General features: G+C 31.3%; 1 protein-coding gene across 1 annotated transcript; it reads left to right on the top strand.

The window, feature by feature from the left end:
- The first annotated feature begins 17,540 nt into the window (after nt 1–17,540).
- Nucleotides 17,541–20,787, top strand: LOC126889308 (vacuolar protein sorting-associated protein 29). Its single transcript, XM_050657523.1, has 4 exons — nt 17,541–17,679; nt 17,733–17,924; nt 17,986–18,221; nt 20,245–20,787. Exons 1-4 carry the CDS (start codon nt 17,677–17,679, stop codon nt 20,360–20,362), a joined length of 549 nt encoding a protein of 182 aa, XP_050513480.1. The 5' UTR covers nt 17,541–17,676; the 3' UTR covers nt 20,363–20,787.
- The last annotated feature ends 1,156 nt before the right edge of the window (nt 20,788–21,943 follow it).

Raw genomic sequence — 21,943 nt, 5'->3', positions numbered from 1 at the left:
AATGCTGTAAATAAAGCAGTTTACAAGGGGGTCAAAATATAGTGAATAACCCTGTACATTCACTGGGGCCGACCGACCGGCTCTGTCCCGTCATACAGCTGACCGACTATAATAACTTTTATTTATATTTAATTTAGAATGTGTGTACTGATTTTCAGCCTTAGTAAATGGATTTAATTACCTTCGTAGGAAAGCAACTTTGATACCCTCTCAGTAACCCCTGTTCTACGTTTCGCTTGACCGACCGCAGTATGTTTCTCTACACACTCACAGTAATCAACTGTGAAAAAGTTAGCTTTAGTAAATTCAAAGAGATTTTTTAGCGCTGCCTCTCAGTCTATTATGTTTTACTCACAAAAATCTACAAAATGAACAAAACTGTACAAATTCAATTGAAATTAAACGATCACGTGAATATAAAAAATATTTATTAATTTTATTATGTTATAAAAATATCCCTAGACTTTTCCGATGTGTGTATGTTAGTTTAGGAACCAGGGGATCATAGGGGTAACCAAGGGGAGGTTTGGGGAGTTATAACCCCCCATTGGGATGTACTTTGAGCTCTATACGCTTAACACCGTTATGAGTATTGAAAGGTGTTGCGGACAAATCGAGACAGTTTGAAATTGTAACCCCTCCACCCCTTAGGATCATCCTCGTATGCCCAGGAGTATGCCCCCTCGGTACCTTGACTGGCTTTTGTTTGTTTTTTGGTATGTAGATTCCATTTTTCGACGGTACCAGTCTGAAAACCCGTCAGATAATTTGTTATTAACAATTTATTTGTTTAAATGAACGTATGTAATAAACTATTAGAGATATTTAATTTTAGCAAAATGAAAATTGTCCCTTTTGAAAAAATGAATACTGAAAAATGGTTCTCAGCCTGGTACCCTCGAAAAATCGGATCCACACATCAAAAACAAAAAAATCTTCACCCCTCTCCTAGACTATATTGAGTTGCGTCTCTTTAAAAAAAGAGTTAAAAGTTAGGGGTAATCAATTATTACGGATTTTGTTTCAGTTTTTACACTTAGAATATTGGTATTATAAAATTACTAATTTAACAGGCTAATGTTTCGATTATACAGGTCTGAAATTTTTTTTGTTAATTTTAATACCTAATAGTTTTTTGATAATGTTAATATATTTTTGTTTTGTTTTCTGGCCTTGGTTTGGAACCTTTAGCCACGTAATTACTATCACTAGCTCAGGGGAGTAATGTCTAGTGTGTGTGTTGAGTAAATGTCTTGTTACTTAGTAAAGTCGATTTCATTGCATTTACAAAGATACGCTTATTGAATTCGAACGTTTGCGGTCCCACAGGTGAGCACCGTTCCCACGCGGATATAAATAATTATTTTCATTTATTAAATTTTTAATAAAGGAAAATTTCACACCGTGTCGGAATTCGAACTCACTACTTTTGGGTTCAAACTCTTACCACTAAGCAACGGAGAGGTTCATTAATAATAGTAATAATCTGCTTTCGTAATTTAATTAAATTTTTAATAAAGCAAAATTTCACACCCTGTCGGGATTCGAACTCACGATCTTTGGGTTCAAAGATAGGCTCTCTTACCACTAAGCCACGGGGAGGTTCATTAATAATAGTAATAATCTGTTTTCGTAATTTAATTTTAACTGATTTACATGGTTTGTGAAGCTTTGAATCCAAAAAAGAATTTTGCTGTAGCATTTCATTTTTTTTTTCATAATTTGGTATTGAAAATTTGTTCCCAATCCTATTATAAATAATCTAAAATTTCTCGGTAGTATGCAGCAGTAGTCTGGTATCATTGTTGTGCTCAATTTTCCTGGATATCTTCTTTTCATCTCGTTGATGCCTTGATAGAAATGTGTTCTTGTTCTTCACTCCTAAACTAAAATTATTATATACAAGTAAATTGCTGCCAGGACCATTGGTCGGTTGTATCCGATGGATTTTTTTATAATCCCTTATATGCAATGAAGGTCTGCTTGTTATTATTCTTGTGAATAACTTATAGAGGTGAATTAACAGATGGATTCTTCAAATATAGTTCCAGTGGTATTTGTGTGACTATTCAATAGATAATTCGGCCTCCAAAGTATTGATTGCTAAATTGTCATAACTGCTAAACTAAATTAAAAACCGACAGAAAGAAGAACTTTATACGCAAGTTCGAAATAAAGAAGAAGGCACATCTCAACGTTATCGAAAATTGTTTTATTTATGAGTAAGTTTGGCAACACTGTATGCGATTAATTATTTGTCAGCGCTGTACGTGAGCTACCTACTCTTAAAAGTTATCATAGTAGGTTATGCTCATGTTATGCTACGAGTCAACATTGACAGCTATTATTTCCGAGGAATGGGGCTTTTCATTAATTGTCATTTATTTCGAGCTTTTGTCATATGTTGTATAATATGTGTATAATATTAATATACACGAATTATACGACATATGACAGGAGCTCGAAACAAATGACTGAACGAAAAGCCCTATATTTACGAACTGAGCCGCGTTAGCTGAGGGGTAATATTATTCCAAGATAATAATAGCCATTATTGCTAGTACTCTATTTTATTTATACTTATTACTTATATACTCTTACGACTAATTTAATTTATTTACTACTCTTACGATTAATTTATTACTTTGAGATTTTTTATAATGAAACTTATTTGTCAATAAGATTAAAATTAGTATTATTACAATTTTTTTTTCTATTAATATAATATAATTGATCGATTAATATTGATTCGATTAATATAATTGATCGTGAATGATCAACAACTTTGGAAGAGTTTTCAATAAAAATATTTGGAAATTCAATCGCTTTAAAGGAAGAATTGTGTCTTCTATTAGGCAATAGTATTTACTGTAGTTGTGTCCAATGTATTTCCTCCATGGCGCTTTTGCTCAATCCTCAATCAATCTACAGAGTCAATGGTCTGTAAAACTTTGAGGATGTGACAAGTTTAACCGTTTGGTAATTTGTCTACCAAACTTCTAAGATGTCATTCTTTGAAGGTTTTGTACTATGTTCATATGGGATTAAGCCACAATTGATTGTAATGAAACTTATTACATTTGTTTTGATGCTTCGATTTCCACTCCAAAAAAATAATTTAAAGAAATTAGGTGTTATTACAACCAAAAAGTTATATTTTCAGTTGTAATATTTTAAAATATAATTTAGCGGTTTTATTTTCTCAAACTGACAGTTTGGCCTTGCTCTTATAGACAAATAGCCATGCTTTTAGTTGAAAATTCTGAGGGTGTTGTTTTTACCATAAGTAGAGTATAAAGAGGGACAGTAAAATCTCTTCCATGTCGGCACTTTGATCTCAAGAAGTAATACCGGCAGTACGCAATTGGTAATTCACCAGTGGTGGATGCGGGTTTTCCCTGTTAAAACCCGTACGTTTCTATGCGACTATAGCTGATTTTTTTAACCAAGAGGAGTAAACTAAAAAGACAGATTCACACCCAAGAAAGTTACAAGATAAGTCACCAAATTCATCTTCTTTTTTTGTTGATCATATCAGCTTTCGATGATAATCCATACATATTATATTATACATACTAACACATCGCTAAAGAGTTCTAAAAACAACTGTTTTTATATAAAAGTAGACTCAAAATCTAAAAATTAAAGGAATAATGCAGAAAACATAAAAAATCGCCGATATACTAATTAACCTATAAAAAGACAGAAGTGCCAAAATTTCATAAATGTCATTAGTGTCAACATTTAATAAAAGTGGAGTAAACTTGCCTGTGGTTGGACCAATTATAAACAAGCATTACGGCGCGGTAAATTTGAATCACTCCTCTTGGTTAAAAAACAAACTATAGCAATACGAGAGTGGGGCAAAAGCGACTGAGAACATTGCGCGGTCACCATGCGCGACCAAAGATTTTACTTCCAATTTTTCTGAGAGTGGTTCTACTATCCCTCTTTATACTGTGCCATAAGGATGATATCAAATTCTGATTATTTTGGGCGTTTGTGTACTATGTGTTAATGTATTTTGTGTTGTATATGTATTATGTATAATTATTGTAGACTATATCTCTCCGACTTTCTGTTAATCCGCAAAAGTTGGTATATTCTTTTAGTATTGGCAACCGGGGCCTGCTACATTCTGCTGATGGGTTTGCTACACGTTCTTCTTCATTAATTAGAATGAGAGCTGCTCTTTTTCGTGTCTGTTTCTTTCATGATTATTGATGTACAGGGTTGCGAAAAAGTCTGGCAACACGTTATTGTCTCGGAAACCGCTAGAACGATTTTTATAGATTTTGGTGAGTAAGGGTCTTCTAATGCGGCCAATATTATAGTGGTAATTACATTGTTGTCAAATCGTCCGTTTTTCTGGAAATCTACTGAACTTTCTTATTTCAAATGGAACACCCTGTATATTTTTTAAGTTTTGGAATCCATAGGGGATACTGATTATTTTTCATATGATATTCCCTATACCTAAATGCCATAATTTCGGAGTTATTGCTACATTTATTAAAAAAAAAAAATTTTTAAACAATTTATAAAAATCAATTTTTTCGGCCCGGGTAGACATTATTTTAGGTTCTTTAGATCATTGGGAACAAAGGAGGTCTTTTGTAATTTTTCTCTAAAATTAATCGTTTTCGAGTTATAAACAATTTAAAACGGAAAAAACGAAAAATAACGATTTTCAAGGTTCAAAAACACAAGTAAAAGAAAATAATTTTTGAAATTACAAACTACATACCTAAATTCAAGGTCAAACCTTCTTCTATCAGACACCTATAAGAATTTTTGGCACGTTTTATTTTGGCCGAAAAAATTGATTTTTATAAATTGTTTAAATTTTTTTTAATAAATGTAGCAACAACTCCGAAATTATGGCATTTAGGTATAGGGAATATCATATAAAAAATAATCAGTATCCCTCAGGAATTCCAAAACGCAAAGAATATACAGGGTGTTCCATTTCAAATAAGAAAGTTCATTAGATTTCCAGAAAAACGGGAAATTTTACAACTATGTAATTACCACTATAATATCGACCGTATTAAAAGACCCTCGCCCACCAAAATCCATAAAAATCGTTCTAGCGGTTTCCGAGAAATTACCGTGTTGCCAGACTTTCTCGCAACCCTGTATATGCCCATTGTACTATGTGCTTGTTGTCCTAGGCATGTTTGTATATCTAAGATTGATCAAAGTATTTGTTCTTGATGTATGTTTCATTCTCGTTTATCCTTACATTTGTCTTGCGCTTTCTCCCACACAGAAGTTGTTGCATTCACAGAGTGTTTTATATAATATGCAGTTCTTTGATCTCTCTTGAGTGTTGTTTGGTTTTGGGCAGAATAGGTCTTAGTTTTAATTTTTCTGATAGTTGCTGGTATGAGCACATTGTGTACATGTTAGGATATAAAGAGTCTAATGCTCATAATCTTATATGAGATTATGAGCATTAGACTCTTTATATCCCAACATTTCTGATAGTTCTTTACATATGGTATTGTTGCCATCTTTGAATCTTCTCTTGGTGGGTGTTTTTGAATTGCTTGTACTGTTTTGTTGTTTCCTTTTTTCAATTTTGTGAAATTTCTTGTTTATAAATGACAATGGGTAATCATTTTTTGTTAAAACCTTTGTTAGCAGGTTTTTTTCTTCCTGAACTGCATTTTCGTTACAGCAGATGATTTGGGCTCTATCCTATTCGCTCCGTGCGTGACTATGGTGGAGATACACGAAACTATGCCAACGTCCGTAGCGGCGAAATATGACAATTTTGGCGAATTATTGTAATGTCAGTGTCATTATGTTCGTTCGCGGACCCTGTCCGTGACTTTTAGTCCACGACAATGCATGCGCACTTTAATTCCATATTATATGCATTAAGGGCCGGTTGTTCGATCGCTAATCAACAATGATCATTATCAAATAATTAATTACTGTCAATGTCAACTTTGTTTGGGTTGTCAAAACATAATTAATTATAATTCTGAGACTATAATCAATTAATATAACAATAATTATTAACATAATTAATAATAAATCTCATAATTGTAATTAATTATGTTTTCAGCAACCCAAACAAAGTTGACATTGACAGTTTTGGTGACAGTAATTAAATATTTAATAATGATCATTGTTGATTAGCGTTCGAACAACCGGTCCTTAATGTATTATTAGACCAGTAAGAATCTGTTTTTAGGTGGATGTGAGAGGTGGCATTCAGATTTTTGCGGATAAGGTTATGTGATAACTTCGTTAATAATAATTGATTTATGCTCCTTCTCAAATATGCCCGGAACATTAATAAAAAAAATAAAATATTTAAAAATTTCAAAAAATTTCGTTTTTTTTTCAACTTTCTTTGATTATAACTTAAAAACTATTCATTTTAGAACAAAGTCCTATAGGAATAAAACAAAGATAATTAAATTTTTTATCAGATGCGATTGGTTAAAAATGTCTTAATTTATCACCCTTGCTTCAAAATAGCAATAAATATAAAATAAGGGGGCAAAACAAGCCTGTCCTTATTCAATGATTTTTCATCACTTAGGTTACACTTGGATCCTTCCTAATTCGCTTATAAAATTTTTGTAATGTGCTAAAACCGTACACCAAATTTCATTAAAATTGACTTACTAGATTTTGCATAATAATTTTGCAATCTCAACTTTTTTAAAAAAATTAAAATGTTTTAAAATCTTGCACAACAAAAACTAGAACATACAAAGATTTGTCAATTTTTTTACATATAAAGAAGTACTTCACCTATCTAATGCACTTTACAGAATTGAAATCGGATTATTTAAGCAGCTTCAGCAATGTTTTAAAGTTATAAACAATTTTTTGGCTTATAAACAAATTAGTGCTGTGGCCAGGAGGGGGTGCTACGGGCTCCTTTATTTAGATGGACTTACCCAAGTTTTTTTATGTATTTTGACCCGTAGAACACGAATTTTTTGGGCAACAGTTGATCCGGATGTCGTTAAGATTGTTATAAACAAAGAACTTGAGGAATTACATAAAATCGATTTTTCGCAAAATAAAACATTCTTTTGTATTTCTTGGGTAATTCTAAGCAAAAAATGTTCTTAACAAGTTTCTTTTGTAGGATGCATAGTTTTCGAGATAAACGCGGTGGAACTTTCAAAAAATCGAGAAATTATTTTTGAACGCGAATAACGTTTAATTAAAAGATAAAATAGCAATTCTGCTGACAGCATTTGAAAGTTTAAGTCAAATTATACCGGCTTTAATTATTTGCATTGCTAAAAATTAATTTTTTTATTATTAAACAAAGCTATTTGTTTATAAGCCAAAAAATTGTTTCTAAATTTAAAACATTGCTGGGGCCCCTTAAATAATCCGATTTTAATTCTGTAAAGTGTATTAGATAGGTAGAGCACCTCTTTATATGTCAAAAAAATTAGCCAACTTCTAAACGGTCTACTTTTTGTTCAGAAAGATTTTAAAAAATTTGAACTTTTTTAAAAACATTTAGATTGCAAATTTATTAAGCAAAATTTATTAGGTCGATTTTAATGAAATTTGGCACACGATTTAAGTATGTTACAAAGAATTTCCTAAGCGAATTACTAAGGTTCTAAGTGCCACCAAAGTGGTTAAAAAATATTGAATAACAACAGAGTTATTTTGCCCCCTTATTTTGTATTTATTGCTATATTGCAGAAAAGGTAATACCTTAAGACATTTTTTACCAGTCGTATATCATACAAAATTCAATTATCTTTATTTTATTTCTGTACGACTTTGTTCCAAACCGAATCGTTTTAAAGTTATAAGCAAAGAAAGCAGAAAGAAATCGATGTTTTTCAAAATTTTTAAATATTTTAATTTTTTTATTAATGTTCCGGGCATATTTGAGAAGGAGCATAAGTCAATTATTATTACTGAAGGTGTCACCTAACTTTATCTGCAAAAATCCGAATGCCACCTCTCACATCCAAAAATAGATGTTTTTTCGCAGATCCTTACTCGTCTATATCGTTTATTGATAAATATACCAGTATATTAATATTTAATTAATAATATTAATTATTAGTAAAGATACCTTGTATATTTATCTATCAACGGTATTATTTATATGATTTTAAAGTGTGCATGCTCCACTTGTTGTGGACTAGTCCCTGACTGTCCCCGCGAACACACTTATTGTTTGTAAACATATTTTGTCAAAAATGGTAAATAAATATTACATATTAACATCAAATATGTCATATCTGTATTATATGTTTAACGTCAAATTGTGATCGCCAAAAATGTCAGGCGGCTACGCTAGGTGTCGCGTCAGTCATAGATGGAGCGAATAGTAACATAATATTATAATAATAAACTTTGTTTGACCATTCGCTGAGTACTGTAAAGGCATATACTCGAGCAAGAGGACCAAAGTCTTTGATTCAAATCAGGAACTGCACAGCTATTGGGTTACCTAATATGTCAAAATGATACACGAATACAAGTTTTTGCATTAGATGCATAAAGTATATATTAAGATATTCCAAATAGCAAACAGGTCTGGTCTACGTGAGTACAATGTATTTTGTCAATATTGTAAAACTCCTGCCGCTGCAAAGCGTTTTATCTGTGATTTACATAGTTAAGTTGTAAATATAAAATTGTAAATAAACTACCATTGTAATTTCATCTTTTATTTCCTGTTACTCATTTTTTGTACTCTGCTAGTGTACCTTAATAAATTAATTGTCTTAGTGTTTTCAATTCTCTTATACTGTGTTTTATTGCTGTGAGACTTATTAAAAGAAGATTATTTGTTGTAAGGAGGAGAAAAATAGTAGGAAAAAAGGAAGTAACGGTAGAGTAAGAAAAAGATATAATGATGAAATAGTAGGAAAATCTGAAGAAGACACCACGAACAATAATGAAAGATTCATAGATTTATTCGACCAGAATCAACTCAGAATCTTAAATGGCTACTTACCACACACATTGATACACAGCTATTATACGCGGATTCGGGAAACAATGAAGATAAAAACAATAATCGATTATCAAAACAAAAAAAAAGAATGTATGTACTTTGTACGCACGTAAGAAGTTATAGTTCTATTTTATAATTTCAACGACATAAATATATCAGAAATGAATAACCATTTTCAATTTCGTTCCAACACGAAACTACAGCAGCATCATTATTCCAGTTCAGTCAGAGAGTGCAGCAAACACCTCTACCGGTTTCGAAACTTATTATTAGTCTCTCATCAGATAAATATACTTTCAACCGGTTATTTATATTTTATTTAAAGATTAAACTAATTTTTACTTCACAATAAAACACTGAAAACTTCTGTTTTCTATACTTCACAAAATTTATTATTTACAACTATGTGACTACAGCTATTTCGGCAGAGTGCCTTTCTCAAGTGATATAATTTACAATGTGTTTGCCTTTTTAAGTCTCTAACTGAAGAGGTTGAGGAGTGGGGAGCTGTTTGTCTCGAGTTGGTCATTCAGAATTATATCTGTATTTTTCAGTTTATTAATTTCCATAGCTTCTAAAAAGATAGCTTAAGGTCATAGTAATATTGAGTTTACAATAGAAACAACAGAATAATTCCATAAACTTTCTAGATGTAACGAGTACCAGACTACACAACAAACATGAGTTCTCCGTATATTATAAACCTACCCATAATAACACAACTATACACAATTCATCATCCCATCCTAACAACACAAATTAGCAGCCTACCATAGACAGAAATTCCCATGACAAAAAATAACTTCGAGATAGAACTAAACATCATTAAACAAATAGCAGTAAACAACGGCTATAACGAACAAACAGTTAACAAAATTTTAAATCAAAAACTCCATAAGAAAGCTCTGAAATTAGTGTATCTACCGCCACAGAAAGAACCCAGTACCTTCTGCTCTCTCACATATACTGGCAAGATAACAACAAAAATAGCCAGATACATAAAAAAGAAAGGAATAATACCAGCTTTCAGAACTAACAACAACTTAAGCAAATATATTAAGAACAATAAAAGCCGAAAGAGAAAGCAACTACAGAGTGGTGTGTACAAACTAACTTGTGGTGACTGTCCGAAAACGTACATCGGTCAAACTGGCAGAACTTTTGACAAACGGATAGCAGAACATAAAAGGGCTTTCAACAATAGAAAAACAGACACTTCTACATACGCACTTCACCTTCTAGATCATAATCATTCTTTCAATGAAGAGTTTCAAATTCTGCATATCCAAAATAAAGGCCTTAAGCTATCTTTTTTAGAATCTATGGAAATTAATAAACTGAAAAATACAGATATAATTCTGAATGACCAACTCGAGAGAAACAGCTCCCCACTCCTCAACCTCTTCAGTTACGCCCGGTTTCATAATCAACTTAAAGTGAACATTAACTAAAGTTCACTTTAACGTTGACATTTACCCATATGAATTGCATTGACAAGGGTACCAACTTAAAACTTAAAGTCCACTTTAACTGATTATGAAACCGGGCGTTAGAGATTTAAAAAGGCAAACACATTGTAAATTATATCACTTGAGAAAGGCACTCTGCCGAAACAGTTGTAGTCACATAGTTGTAAATAATAAATTTTGTGGAAGTATAGAAAACAAAAGTTTTCAATGTTTTATTGTGAGATAAAATGAACTTCCATCAAGTAACGGTCGAATCCATCAATTAATTTTTACTTACTACTTTCCAAAAGTTTATCAAAACAATACCAGAAATAATAAAAAAAAAATAGAAAACACGGATTCGAACCGGGGACCTCACGATCTTCAGTCGAACGCTCTACCACTGAGCTATACTGCCGTTGTTTTTACGGATTACAAGATTTCCAGACATAGTGACAAATAGATCAAGTGAAGTATAAAAAATACTTAAATATTACTTATGTACTATCTTATTCCCGAGGAAGACAAATCCAAAGACACAAAAAATTATAATAAATATATTTACTAATAACACTAATATATTCTTTCCACATCCTTTTTGGACTGATACGTACATAATTTAAAAGATTTAGCAACGAACTCCATACTGTCTGTGTGCGCATGCGCGCAGAATAATAAAAATTCACTCCCAATCGCGCCTAAAGAAGTATAACTTCAAAAAACCGACTGAGAGTACAAGATGTAGGAGTTCAGAGTAGCGCGAGATGCGGTAGCGACCACTATTATTTATTATTAGGGAGCGGATTTTATACTAAATGCATATTGCATGCATATTTCGCATATTTGAGAACTTTACTAAATTTTGCATATTTTTAAAGAAACATGCATATTTTGTGCCTATTAAAAAACATTTAAGTCCAAAAAATTTTTAAAATTTTTTAATTTGACACAAAATATTTCCCCGCACAGGCTGTCGTATCTATTAATTCGAGAACTACCTGAAGAGGACGGCTCATTCACTGCCTTTCATTTTTTCTTAGAAAACACCCGATCTTTACACAAAGTACTTAGTGCTTATAGTAACCCGTTATAAAATGATTGTAGGATGTTAAAGTGATGAAGGATGGTACCCGGAAATCCGAATTCTATTTACTTTTATTATATTTAGTAGGTACCTATAATTCTGGTGATTCTTTTAAATCCTCTATTGTTAAGAGATTTTACACCTTTAACCATAGTTTTACGATTTTCTAACGGAAATTAACAAGTTATTTTAAATACGCCCCAATTACTTCTATTGATGTTGAAAGTAGTTTTTCAAGTTATAAAAATATTTTATCTAATCAAATAATATGTTTTCTCGTAAAGAATTTGGAAAAACACATTGTAGTGAATTATAATCGAAGATAATAATATATTTATAGTGATATTGTTGTTTTATTTTAAATAGGTAACTATTGGTAGCAGTTTTTGTAAAAACTGTGAATAAATTGCATATATTATAAAAAATGATTTTATTTGAAAGATAATAAATAGGATTGCCGCCCCCCCTATAAAAGAACCCCTTAGAATAGAATATAACAGAAAATTTGTGGTATCTCGAAATGCGCATTTTCTGAATTTTTGTGCATATCTTGCGCATATTTTGTAATTTTTTACCGCATATATATGCGCATATTTCATCAAACTTGATCGCATATAAATCCGCTCCCTATTTATTATGTTCAAAAAAACTTCCGAAGCCAAAAGAGCCTAGATGAAGAAAGTACCCAAGAATTATTCAAAAGTAGATTGGATGAGAAGCTACACATTCTCTCTAAAAAATCGATCAAATATCAAGACCGGGAAAATTATTTCAAAGAACTTTTAATAGAGAATAGAGTCGAATTTCAAGAACATGGACCGTTCATGTTCAAGAACATGTAACAGGAGCGTCATTTGAAATTTTGATGGGGGACAAGCATTATATTTACAATACATTATATTATATGATGAAAATTGATGTATTTTTTGTAAATTTCAGTCATTTTCAGGGTCAGGTGGGGGGGCCAATCCCCCCCCTGACCCTATCAAGTGACGCCCCTGAATGCATACCTAAACACAAGCAAAATCCTTATGAAATGGAAAATATTGAATTTCGGTACTGTACACAAAAAGGGAGGTAAAAACAATTCTGAAAATTACCGAGGAATAGCTGCAACTGGATCTATGAGTAGAATATATGGGAAGGTTTTGAATAATCGAATCGAGAAATAATACATTTAGATTCTGAAGTAGAAGAACAAGCAAGATTTCGTACGGGTCGATCCAATATTGACCACATTTTTTCCTTTACCCAGATAACACTAGTCAACAAAAAAAAAACAAAAAAAAATTGCGACTGATGTTAAAATGGCTGTACCGGGGAGTTTAAAGCGTCCTGAATGCGAATTCAAACACTAAAATTTTCCACCACGTATAGATTTTGAATTATCTTCTTCTTAAGGTGCCGTGCATTTATGCGTAGGGGTCCACGCATACATTGTCTTGTCAGGTGAAATGTTAGATGTTGAGTTATAGAATGTATCAAATATTGCTGTTTATTATAAAAATTCTTTTATACTGTATACACATAAGTTCAGAACTAGAAACAAAAACCATAGTAAGTCTTTTTTACACAGTTTTCTGCCTATCCCAATTTTCCCATAACACTGTGTGGATTAATACAAACACACATTTTATCCTGCATAGTAAAAAACTAGGATAGCTCCTGGTTACGGTTCCTAAATATTGTAAGTTTTACTGGCTAGTAAATTCCATTTAAAAAAATCCATTATTGTAATGTAGAACCTAGAGTTAAGCCTGTTCTTTGGGCAAGTGAAGATCTCGAACTAAATCATGTAATTCGGCTTGTTGGATGCAATAAGGTGCTTTTTCGTCGCTTTCGGGAAAATAAGAATCATTATTTTCTGATACATCATCGGGTTTACTTTTATCGTCATACATTTCCAAATCTTCTTCCCAATTTGCCGGGGGTCCTGGAACTGGTAAATCTTCTCCATGGAAAACCGGTTTTATTGCTGAGATAATATCTGGATATTCAATTTTATGCTTGCCTTTCCTTGAAAACCCAGACACTTTTGTCATGCAGAAATAACAGTCGTTAAAACAGTTTAGAACTAATAAGTTTAAATGGGTAGGTTTACTTATTAAGGATTACCTTTGGTCTATTCTTTATTTAAATGTTAATGTGTTATTCGTAGACATTAGATATCCCAGTGTTGTCAAAGTATGCACAATTTTTAGGAAAAACGTTAGTTTGATAACATCACTCACCGATATATTACAAATGACTGTTTAAAAAAAAAATTTGTAAAATACTCCAACTCAAAAATCGTAACTCATTTTTTTTTGAAAAAATCATAACTCAAAAATCTTACGTGTTAGGAACTTTTTATCATCATATTCGTATTCAGAGAGCAAAAATTAACAAAAAACAGCATTTTGCATTCCAGTCGCAAATTGGTTGTAAACTAGTGTAATAGAAAAAATATGGCACATTAAGAAATTCAAACGTTGTTCGTCGACCTACGGCAAGCCTATGATAGCGTCCCACTGAAGAAGCTGGGGCAATTAATGGAAAACACGTATATTAATATACAATTAATAAAAGCAATCAAAGTACTATAATCAATCCATAACAAAAATAAAAATCGACACAAAAATAACAACAGGATTTGCAACATCACAGGGATTGCAGCAAGGATGTTGCCTATCCCGCATTAGATTTTAAATATACCTCGAAAGTGCTTTAAAAAGTATTTATTTCAAAAGTAAGACTAGAGTAGAAGTATCATTTGGAAACAGAACAAAGATTAACGCCCGGTTTCATAATCAACTTAAAGTGAACATTAACTAAAGTTCACTTTAACGTTGACATCAACTTAAAATTTAAAGTCCACTTTAGCTGATTATGAAACCGAGCGTAATTATTTTACAAATTTAATGAATGGTAAAAATGAAACATATATCTCATTCTTTAAAAGTTTTTGACGCGCTGATTAATAAAAAAGAATGTGTATGTACTTTGTACGCACGTAAGAAGTTATACTTCTATTATATGATTATAAACGAAATTAATATACTTTTTATTTATATTTTATTTAAATATTAAACTAATTTATACTTACTACTTCTCAAACATTTTTATTAAAAGAGTGTCAAAAATTAAAATAATAAAAGAATAAAACACACACAAACACATTAAAAATGCCACAAATGATTTCTGAACATTAATTGTCGGAAATTTTTGAAGTTATACTTCTTTACCGGCGATAGAGGGTGATTTTTTATATGTTAAAACATATCAGCCCGGCGCATGCGCATTATAACTTTGTTCTGATTGGATGTTCAAATGACATGTCAAAAATTATCCGATATAGCAGCTGTGGTTTGGAGGTAAAGGTAAAGGTAAACAAATGTATAATATATTAGTTTTATTGTTGTGAGGACAGAAACAAAAAAGTTTATAATATTGTAGTGACTTTTAAATAGTTTTTAAAAGCAACAGGTACGTAATAATTGTTAATGTATCATGGGTATAAACCTACCTATTTGATCTGCCAAAATACATAGTATGTAATACTTTTATTTATATAATTTGATTACCATCAAAATTTCTATCAATATTCACCTATAAGCCATTCCACGAACATACGCCTGTTTTGGATTACTTCGACAACGAATATTTTACTGTGCAACATAAGAAGTACGAAAGTAAATGGCGCTAATAATTATTTTAATAAACAACAATGTAAATTGCAATTTACTTTCGTTCTTCTTATTTTGCACAGTAAAATATTCGTTGTCGAAGTAATCCAAAACAGGCGTATGTTCGTGGAATAGGGTATAATATATTGTTTCCTTACTCTATGTTTTGTTGTATTTTTTCAATTCTAAATCATTTCAATTCGAAATTAAAATAATTTGATCAATTTTCAAAATATCAAAATATCACAAGTTTAATCCGTTTAGTTAGTCGATCTTCGTAAATAATGACACATAGTGTCCATGGCTAAGCGTTGAAGGCGAATGAATTCCAATACCAACCGCGCTTGTCACCGTTGGTTCGAGTCCCAATAGAAACATTCTTTTTTGTTTTTTTTAATACATTTTATGATTGCAAGTATATTTATTATATAATTGTATTTTCAGAAAATACGTATTTAGTTAAAAAAAATTCCGACAATTAATGTTCAGACATCATTTGTGGCTTGTTTAATGTGTTTGTGTGTGTTTTATTCTTTTATTATTTTAATTTTTGGCACTGTTCTAATAAACATGTTTGAGAAGTAGTAAGTATAAATTAGTTTAATATTTAAACAAAATATAAATAAAAAGTATATTAATTTCGTTTAAATCATATAATAGAAGTATAACTTCTTCCGTGTGTACAAAGTACACACACATTCTTTTTTAACTAAATACGTATTTTCTGAAAATAAAATTATATAATAAATATACTTAAGGCCCCGTCTCACCATCAAATAATTGACAGTTATTTGATCAAACTTGACAGTCAAACTTGACTAGTGACACAAACTATACATACTAACTGTCACTTTGTGTCACTAACTGTCAAGTTTGATCAAATAACTGTCAATTATTTGATGGTGAGACGGGGCCTTTACAATCATAAAATGTATAAAAAAAATAAAAAATAAAAGTTTCTATTGGGATTCGAACCAACTTACCAGCGCGGCTGGTATTGGCGTTGTATTGGGGTTCACTCGCATTAAACGCTTCGCCACGGAGACAGTGTGTCATTATGTGCGAAGATCGACTAACTAAACGGATTAAACTTTTGACATTTTTGAATTATGTAAATCAAATTATTTTGATTTTGAATTGAAATGATTTAGAATTGAAAAAATACAACAAAACATAGAGTAAGAAAACAATATATTAGGTGAATATTGATAGAAATTTTGATGGTAATCAAATTATGTAAATAAAAGTATTACATACTATGTATTTTGGTAGGTTCAAATAGGTAGGTACCTATGATACATTTACAATTATTACGTACCTGTTGCTTTAAAAACTATTTAAAAATCACTACAATTATAAACTTTTTTGTTTCTGTCCTCACAACAATAAAACTAATATATTATACATTTGTTTACCTTCATATTGAACAATTATTTATTATTGACAGATCATTTCAACACCCAATCAGAGCCCGTATAACGACTAATAAATTTCGCAATCACTTGCATCGTGCAAAGTGGCTATGTTCAAATATCATAACAAAATTTGATCAACTATTTTTAAAACACTTACCAGTGTAAGATTCTTTAGCTTTGAATAAGCGAGATCGTAGATCGTCCCGGTTGATTGTTGTTATCCACAGTTCTCTACGCCTTCGAGCTAATAGGTTTTTTACATTGGCATGCAACAATCATATCTTCTATGTTAATAAGTCCAAAAATATAATATGAAAACTATTTAAAAAGGCAGTATAACCATTAACTAACTTTTTGTTTGTTGTTTCTCTTCCTACAAATTTTAAAACGCAACAACCATACATAACCAAACCACAGTCCCACAGCTGTTCCACAGCTGCCATATTGGATAATTTTTGTCATGTCATTTGAACATCCAATCAGAACAAAGTTGTAATGCGACTGCGCCGGGATCAAAGGTTTTAATCCTATTAAAATTCACCCTCATATCGCGCGTAAAGAAGTATAACTTCAAAAAGTAAAAAAAGGATCTTTATTATATTTAAATAAATTACCGTTTTAAATCACAGATATTATTTGAATATTAATGTATTCTTAACAATGATTTTTTTGCCTACTCCTCACGAAGTGGCGATTGTTTGAAAACGGTCTGGAGACTATAACAATAGTTAATAGGGACACAGCTTACATATCATAGTGTTAAAAGAAAATACGGAGGTGAAAAATATAAGAATACTAGTGTGTAAGTATTTACACACTAGTGTGTAAAAATTATTAAACAAATCGAAAAAATTTAAATGACGTCACCAAGTCGATGATGAGATTATCTTTTACAAACGCAATCTTGATACAAGCTAACTTCATACTGCATACTTTGCATGTGATTTTACTGCTTACGGCATTTACTATTTAGAATCACTTTACTTTTTGACGTTTATAGTCCAAGTCTTAAGGGGAGTTAATTGTTTATAACAAGTTTTATTAAAAAAAGATACGTGCAAATTAATAATTAATTGAATAAATAACATTAACTATAATGGTAAAGTAATGTCTGTTTAAGTGTGTTCTTTTATATAAATTCATTTTTTTTAGCTTGTTTTAGTACTAGGTGATCTTCACATACCACATAGATGTAGTAGTTTACCTGCAAAATTCAAAAAGTTGCTGGTGCCCGGTCGAATACAGCACATTTTATGTACTGGCAATCTGTGTACGAAAGAATCCTACGATTATTTAAAAACCTTAGCTAGTGATGTCCATGTAGTACGAGGTGATTTTGATGATGTAAGTACATGGGTACCTCATTTAGTTGGATTTTCATTTTACTGGATGTCTTTTGTTTTAGAATTTGAATTACCCAGAACAAAAAGTAGTCACAGTAGGCCAGTTTAGGATAGGACTATCCCATGGTCATCAAGTAGTACCTTGGGGAGACCCAGAATCAATTGCGTTAATCCAAAGACAGTTGGATGTTGATATATTAATATCTGGTCATACACATAAGTTTGAAGCGTATGAACATGAAAACAAGTTTTATATCAACCCAGGATCAGCAACAGGAGCTTACAATTCATTAGAAACGTAAGTATCAAACAAAGGCTCTAGTGGGATAAGGTGGTAAAATCTGCACTCGGCTGGATTCTTAGGGATTGGGCACTAGAAAGTACATAGTTAAGATCCCTTTAGCCAAATTTTTAGTCTCCAAAAAATGTGTTTTTTCGAAAAAAAAAAAATAGCTGAGCTATCTTTTGGTTTAAATATTTTGGTTTAATATTTGGTTTGGTTTAATATTCAAGACAATACATTTTCGAGCCCACAAACACAATTTTTTTTTGGGCAAAACTGAACTCGGGAAAAATGTTGTAAATTGTTCAAAAAAATTTTAGGTCATGTAGGTAATTTTTGGCTTACTTAAAATACTTCTAAATAAATATTTGTTTGTTTTTGTTTGAATATCAGGGTAAGATTTGCCATTTTGTCTCCAGAAAATCCTCAAAATTCAAAAAAACCACTTTTTTTCTCATATTTTTAGCACATAAACTCAACTGAATGTCAATAAAATAACGATATTGATAAATTTTTCCCATTTTACATGTTAGGTGCCCATCTTGAACAAAAGTCACATGGCTGGTACCACATACTTAAATAGTTCATATATAATGCAGTGCTACCACCAACATTTGTGCATCATCGGCACCATTGCTGAAACCCTCGTCCCGGCACTGCCAGTATGGGCACTGAATGAGTTAAATGAGGTTCTCTTTCTCTCTTGTGGCACTACATCCCAAATTGGGCCCTGGTTGCCCTCAGCATCCGCCTCTAAGTATCTCTGCCCCTAGCTGCTTTCCTCGTACGAGTCTTTATCCGTGCGTCATCATTTAAAGTTTAAAGCATACGGAATAAGTCAGAAATTTATTAAACGCAACAGCAAGTTACAGAAAGTGGGTATTATTCCGATCACGTGTTATAGTATAAAATTTGACGTTATCAAATAAATATAATGTCAAATTTAAGTTTTGCTTTAAAATTTTGGTGCATAATTACAGCTACATTTGAAGTAGCTTAATAAATTCTTTTATTATCATTGATTAATAAATAAATAAACAATTTATATAAAAATTCAATAACATATTTTCTTTTTGTTATTTTATTCACTTTGGCAGAACATTAAACACAAGCATTCTTTAACTGTGTCAACAATGAGATTAGCTTTGTACGTTGTCAAAATTTATCGTAAAATAACATAAAATTATCATAAAATTTCTAACTCCAATATAAAATTAGTTGTGAAAACAACTGTTTGTATACTATAAAAAAACTTCAAAATGTAAAAATTCGACAAAATAACAGCAAAAAATTCAACAAACTGACAGCCACAAAAGTAAACAAACCAAAATGTCAGAAATTGTACTTAAAATATGTGAAAACATCCCCAATCGTCTTTCTTTGTACCTATCTCTTTTCAATGCACTGAGTCTAGATCGTTCATAAAAATAACATGTGTTTTTACTTAATAACAGGCAGCAGCTGGTTTGTCATTAGTTTCATGTGTGAAAAAGACTGATGCTAGATAAAAAGTATGTAAATACATATACATTATATTACATTATACACTCTGTATTAGAGTACAAAAATGATAACGTTTCAAATGGGTAATCAGATGCATTGTTGGAATATTTTCCTAGCGGTGGCCGTTGGTATTTTAGTACCTGGGTTAACAGATTACTCTATTCGTTGTCGACAGTCAGTTCTACTATGTGTTCTCCCATTATCCATTCTTATAAGTTGACTTTTAAATGAGGTTATGGGCTTAAAATATACAAAAATTTACTGAAAAGTAGAGCATGCGCACTTAAATAATATAAATAATACCATTGATAGATAAATAAACAAATTTACTATTATGTAATATTATAAAATTAATTCAACGATAATACATTAAATAAATATAAGTAATATGGAATTAAATTTTTGTTGTGAACTAGTTCCTGACTACTCCGCGAACATACATATTATTTTATATTCGAAAATTATATTATGATTGGATTTCTTCTCTATATATTATTTAAACAGTTTAAAATAATGACTAAAAATGTTGTTTCAGATCAATAACTCCATCGTTTGTATTAATGGACATTCAGAATACAACAGTTGTCACATATGTATACCAATTAGTTGGCGAAGATGTTAAAGTTGAAAGGATTGAATATAAGAAAAATTAAATTAAATTTTTGTATCATATCTTTATTTAAATTTTTAAAAACATGGATTTAATATCACTTATTGATAATTTTGTTAAAGCATTACCAAAAAATGATTATTATGACTTCAGTTGATTCAGTTTCATCATCAGGTTTGCTAAATCTTTAATATCTAGAAATAGATATATTTGAATAAAGAAGATTATCAATTTGTGATTTATTATTCCTGCATATTATTTGTATGAAATTTTGTAATATTGCTGAATTAGTCCGACAATGCATGTATTGTTTAATTCTTTTTATAATGATTTTAGGATCTGTCTTCTTTTTCAGCTTATAAGTTGATTAAGTATTTATACAACTAAGATATATAATATATTGTGTACCTAAATTGTATTTAATTTAATTGTTAAATTTATAATTAATAATAAATATATAACATTCCATTTTCTTGTCATTATTTTGAATGAATTGCTTTTCCACAGCTGGAACAAAGCTTAGAAATGGTATGTTATGAAACTATTTTATTGTGGCATGTTTTTCTCTAGAATCGTTAAGATAAATTCTTGATTGGCCATCTACTGCAACGAATAATATGCAAATTTTCCAAAATATGATCTGGACTCCAAAAACTACTCCTAACTCCTAAGTTGTTCTGATAAGTCTTGTTTACTGCCTCTAACCATTTCTTTTTTTTTTCAGTTTCTCCCTTCTTCAGTAGTTTTTTTTAATTTCTTTATTCTCTACCTTCTGTATTCATCAAAAAATTTGATTTGAGCACGGGCACATTTTTTGCCTTCATTATTGCACTTATGACCCTCTTCCCCACTTCATTAATCTTATAATCTTTTGTTTGGAAAAAATTTTTATATGTTCGTTATTTTGTGTATAATTTTTAAATATAGTCTTTAAATAATAAAGGCTTGCAACTTTTTGCATTATGTTAAGGATGATATCAGGAAAAAATCTACTATAGAAAAATGGGTGGGAATGCTTAGTTGTATTTTAAAGTGCATAAAATGTTTAAAAATGTGCATAAACATGTCAAAATAGGGTCACATTTTGTTACTCGAGGGGTTTTTGTGATCACTGAAGACGAATACGCTATCAGAACCGACCACCGGATCACCTATGGTGCCCAGGTTCACTGCTAACGCCTGACAAAGTTTCGAGGGTTTTTGGGGTCGCTGAAAAAGAATACGCCTTCAGAACACACCCCCGGAGCACTTGGTGCTCAAAACTCTTCAAACTCCAGAAGATAATATGCCTTAACAATGACCTTGGGCACCAGGTGGAGGTTTTGATGGCGTATTCGTATTTAGCGACCCCAAAAACCAAGGAGTAATCTATTTGCATGCATTCAGTACCGAAACCTTCGAAACTCCAGAATAGATTGACGTGCCTTAGAAGTGAGCATGAGAACCAGGAGCTCCGGGGGTCATTTTTGATGGCGTATTCGTGTTTAGTAACCCTAAAAACACCTTGTGTAATCTGTTTTCATCAGTTTAGTACCGAAACTCCAGAAGATGACATGCCTTAGCAATGACACGGGGCACCAGGTGCTCCGGGAGTCGGTTCTGATGGCGTATTCATGTTCAGCGA

Source organism: Diabrotica virgifera, chromosome 8 (assembly GCF_917563875.1).
Source record: "Diabrotica virgifera virgifera chromosome 8, PGI_DIABVI_V3a".
Lineage (NCBI taxonomy): Eukaryota > Metazoa > Arthropoda > Insecta > Coleoptera > Chrysomelidae > Diabrotica > Diabrotica virgifera.
Note: the sequence above shows the minus strand (reverse complement) of the source record. Positions and strands in the feature narration are given on the sequence as shown.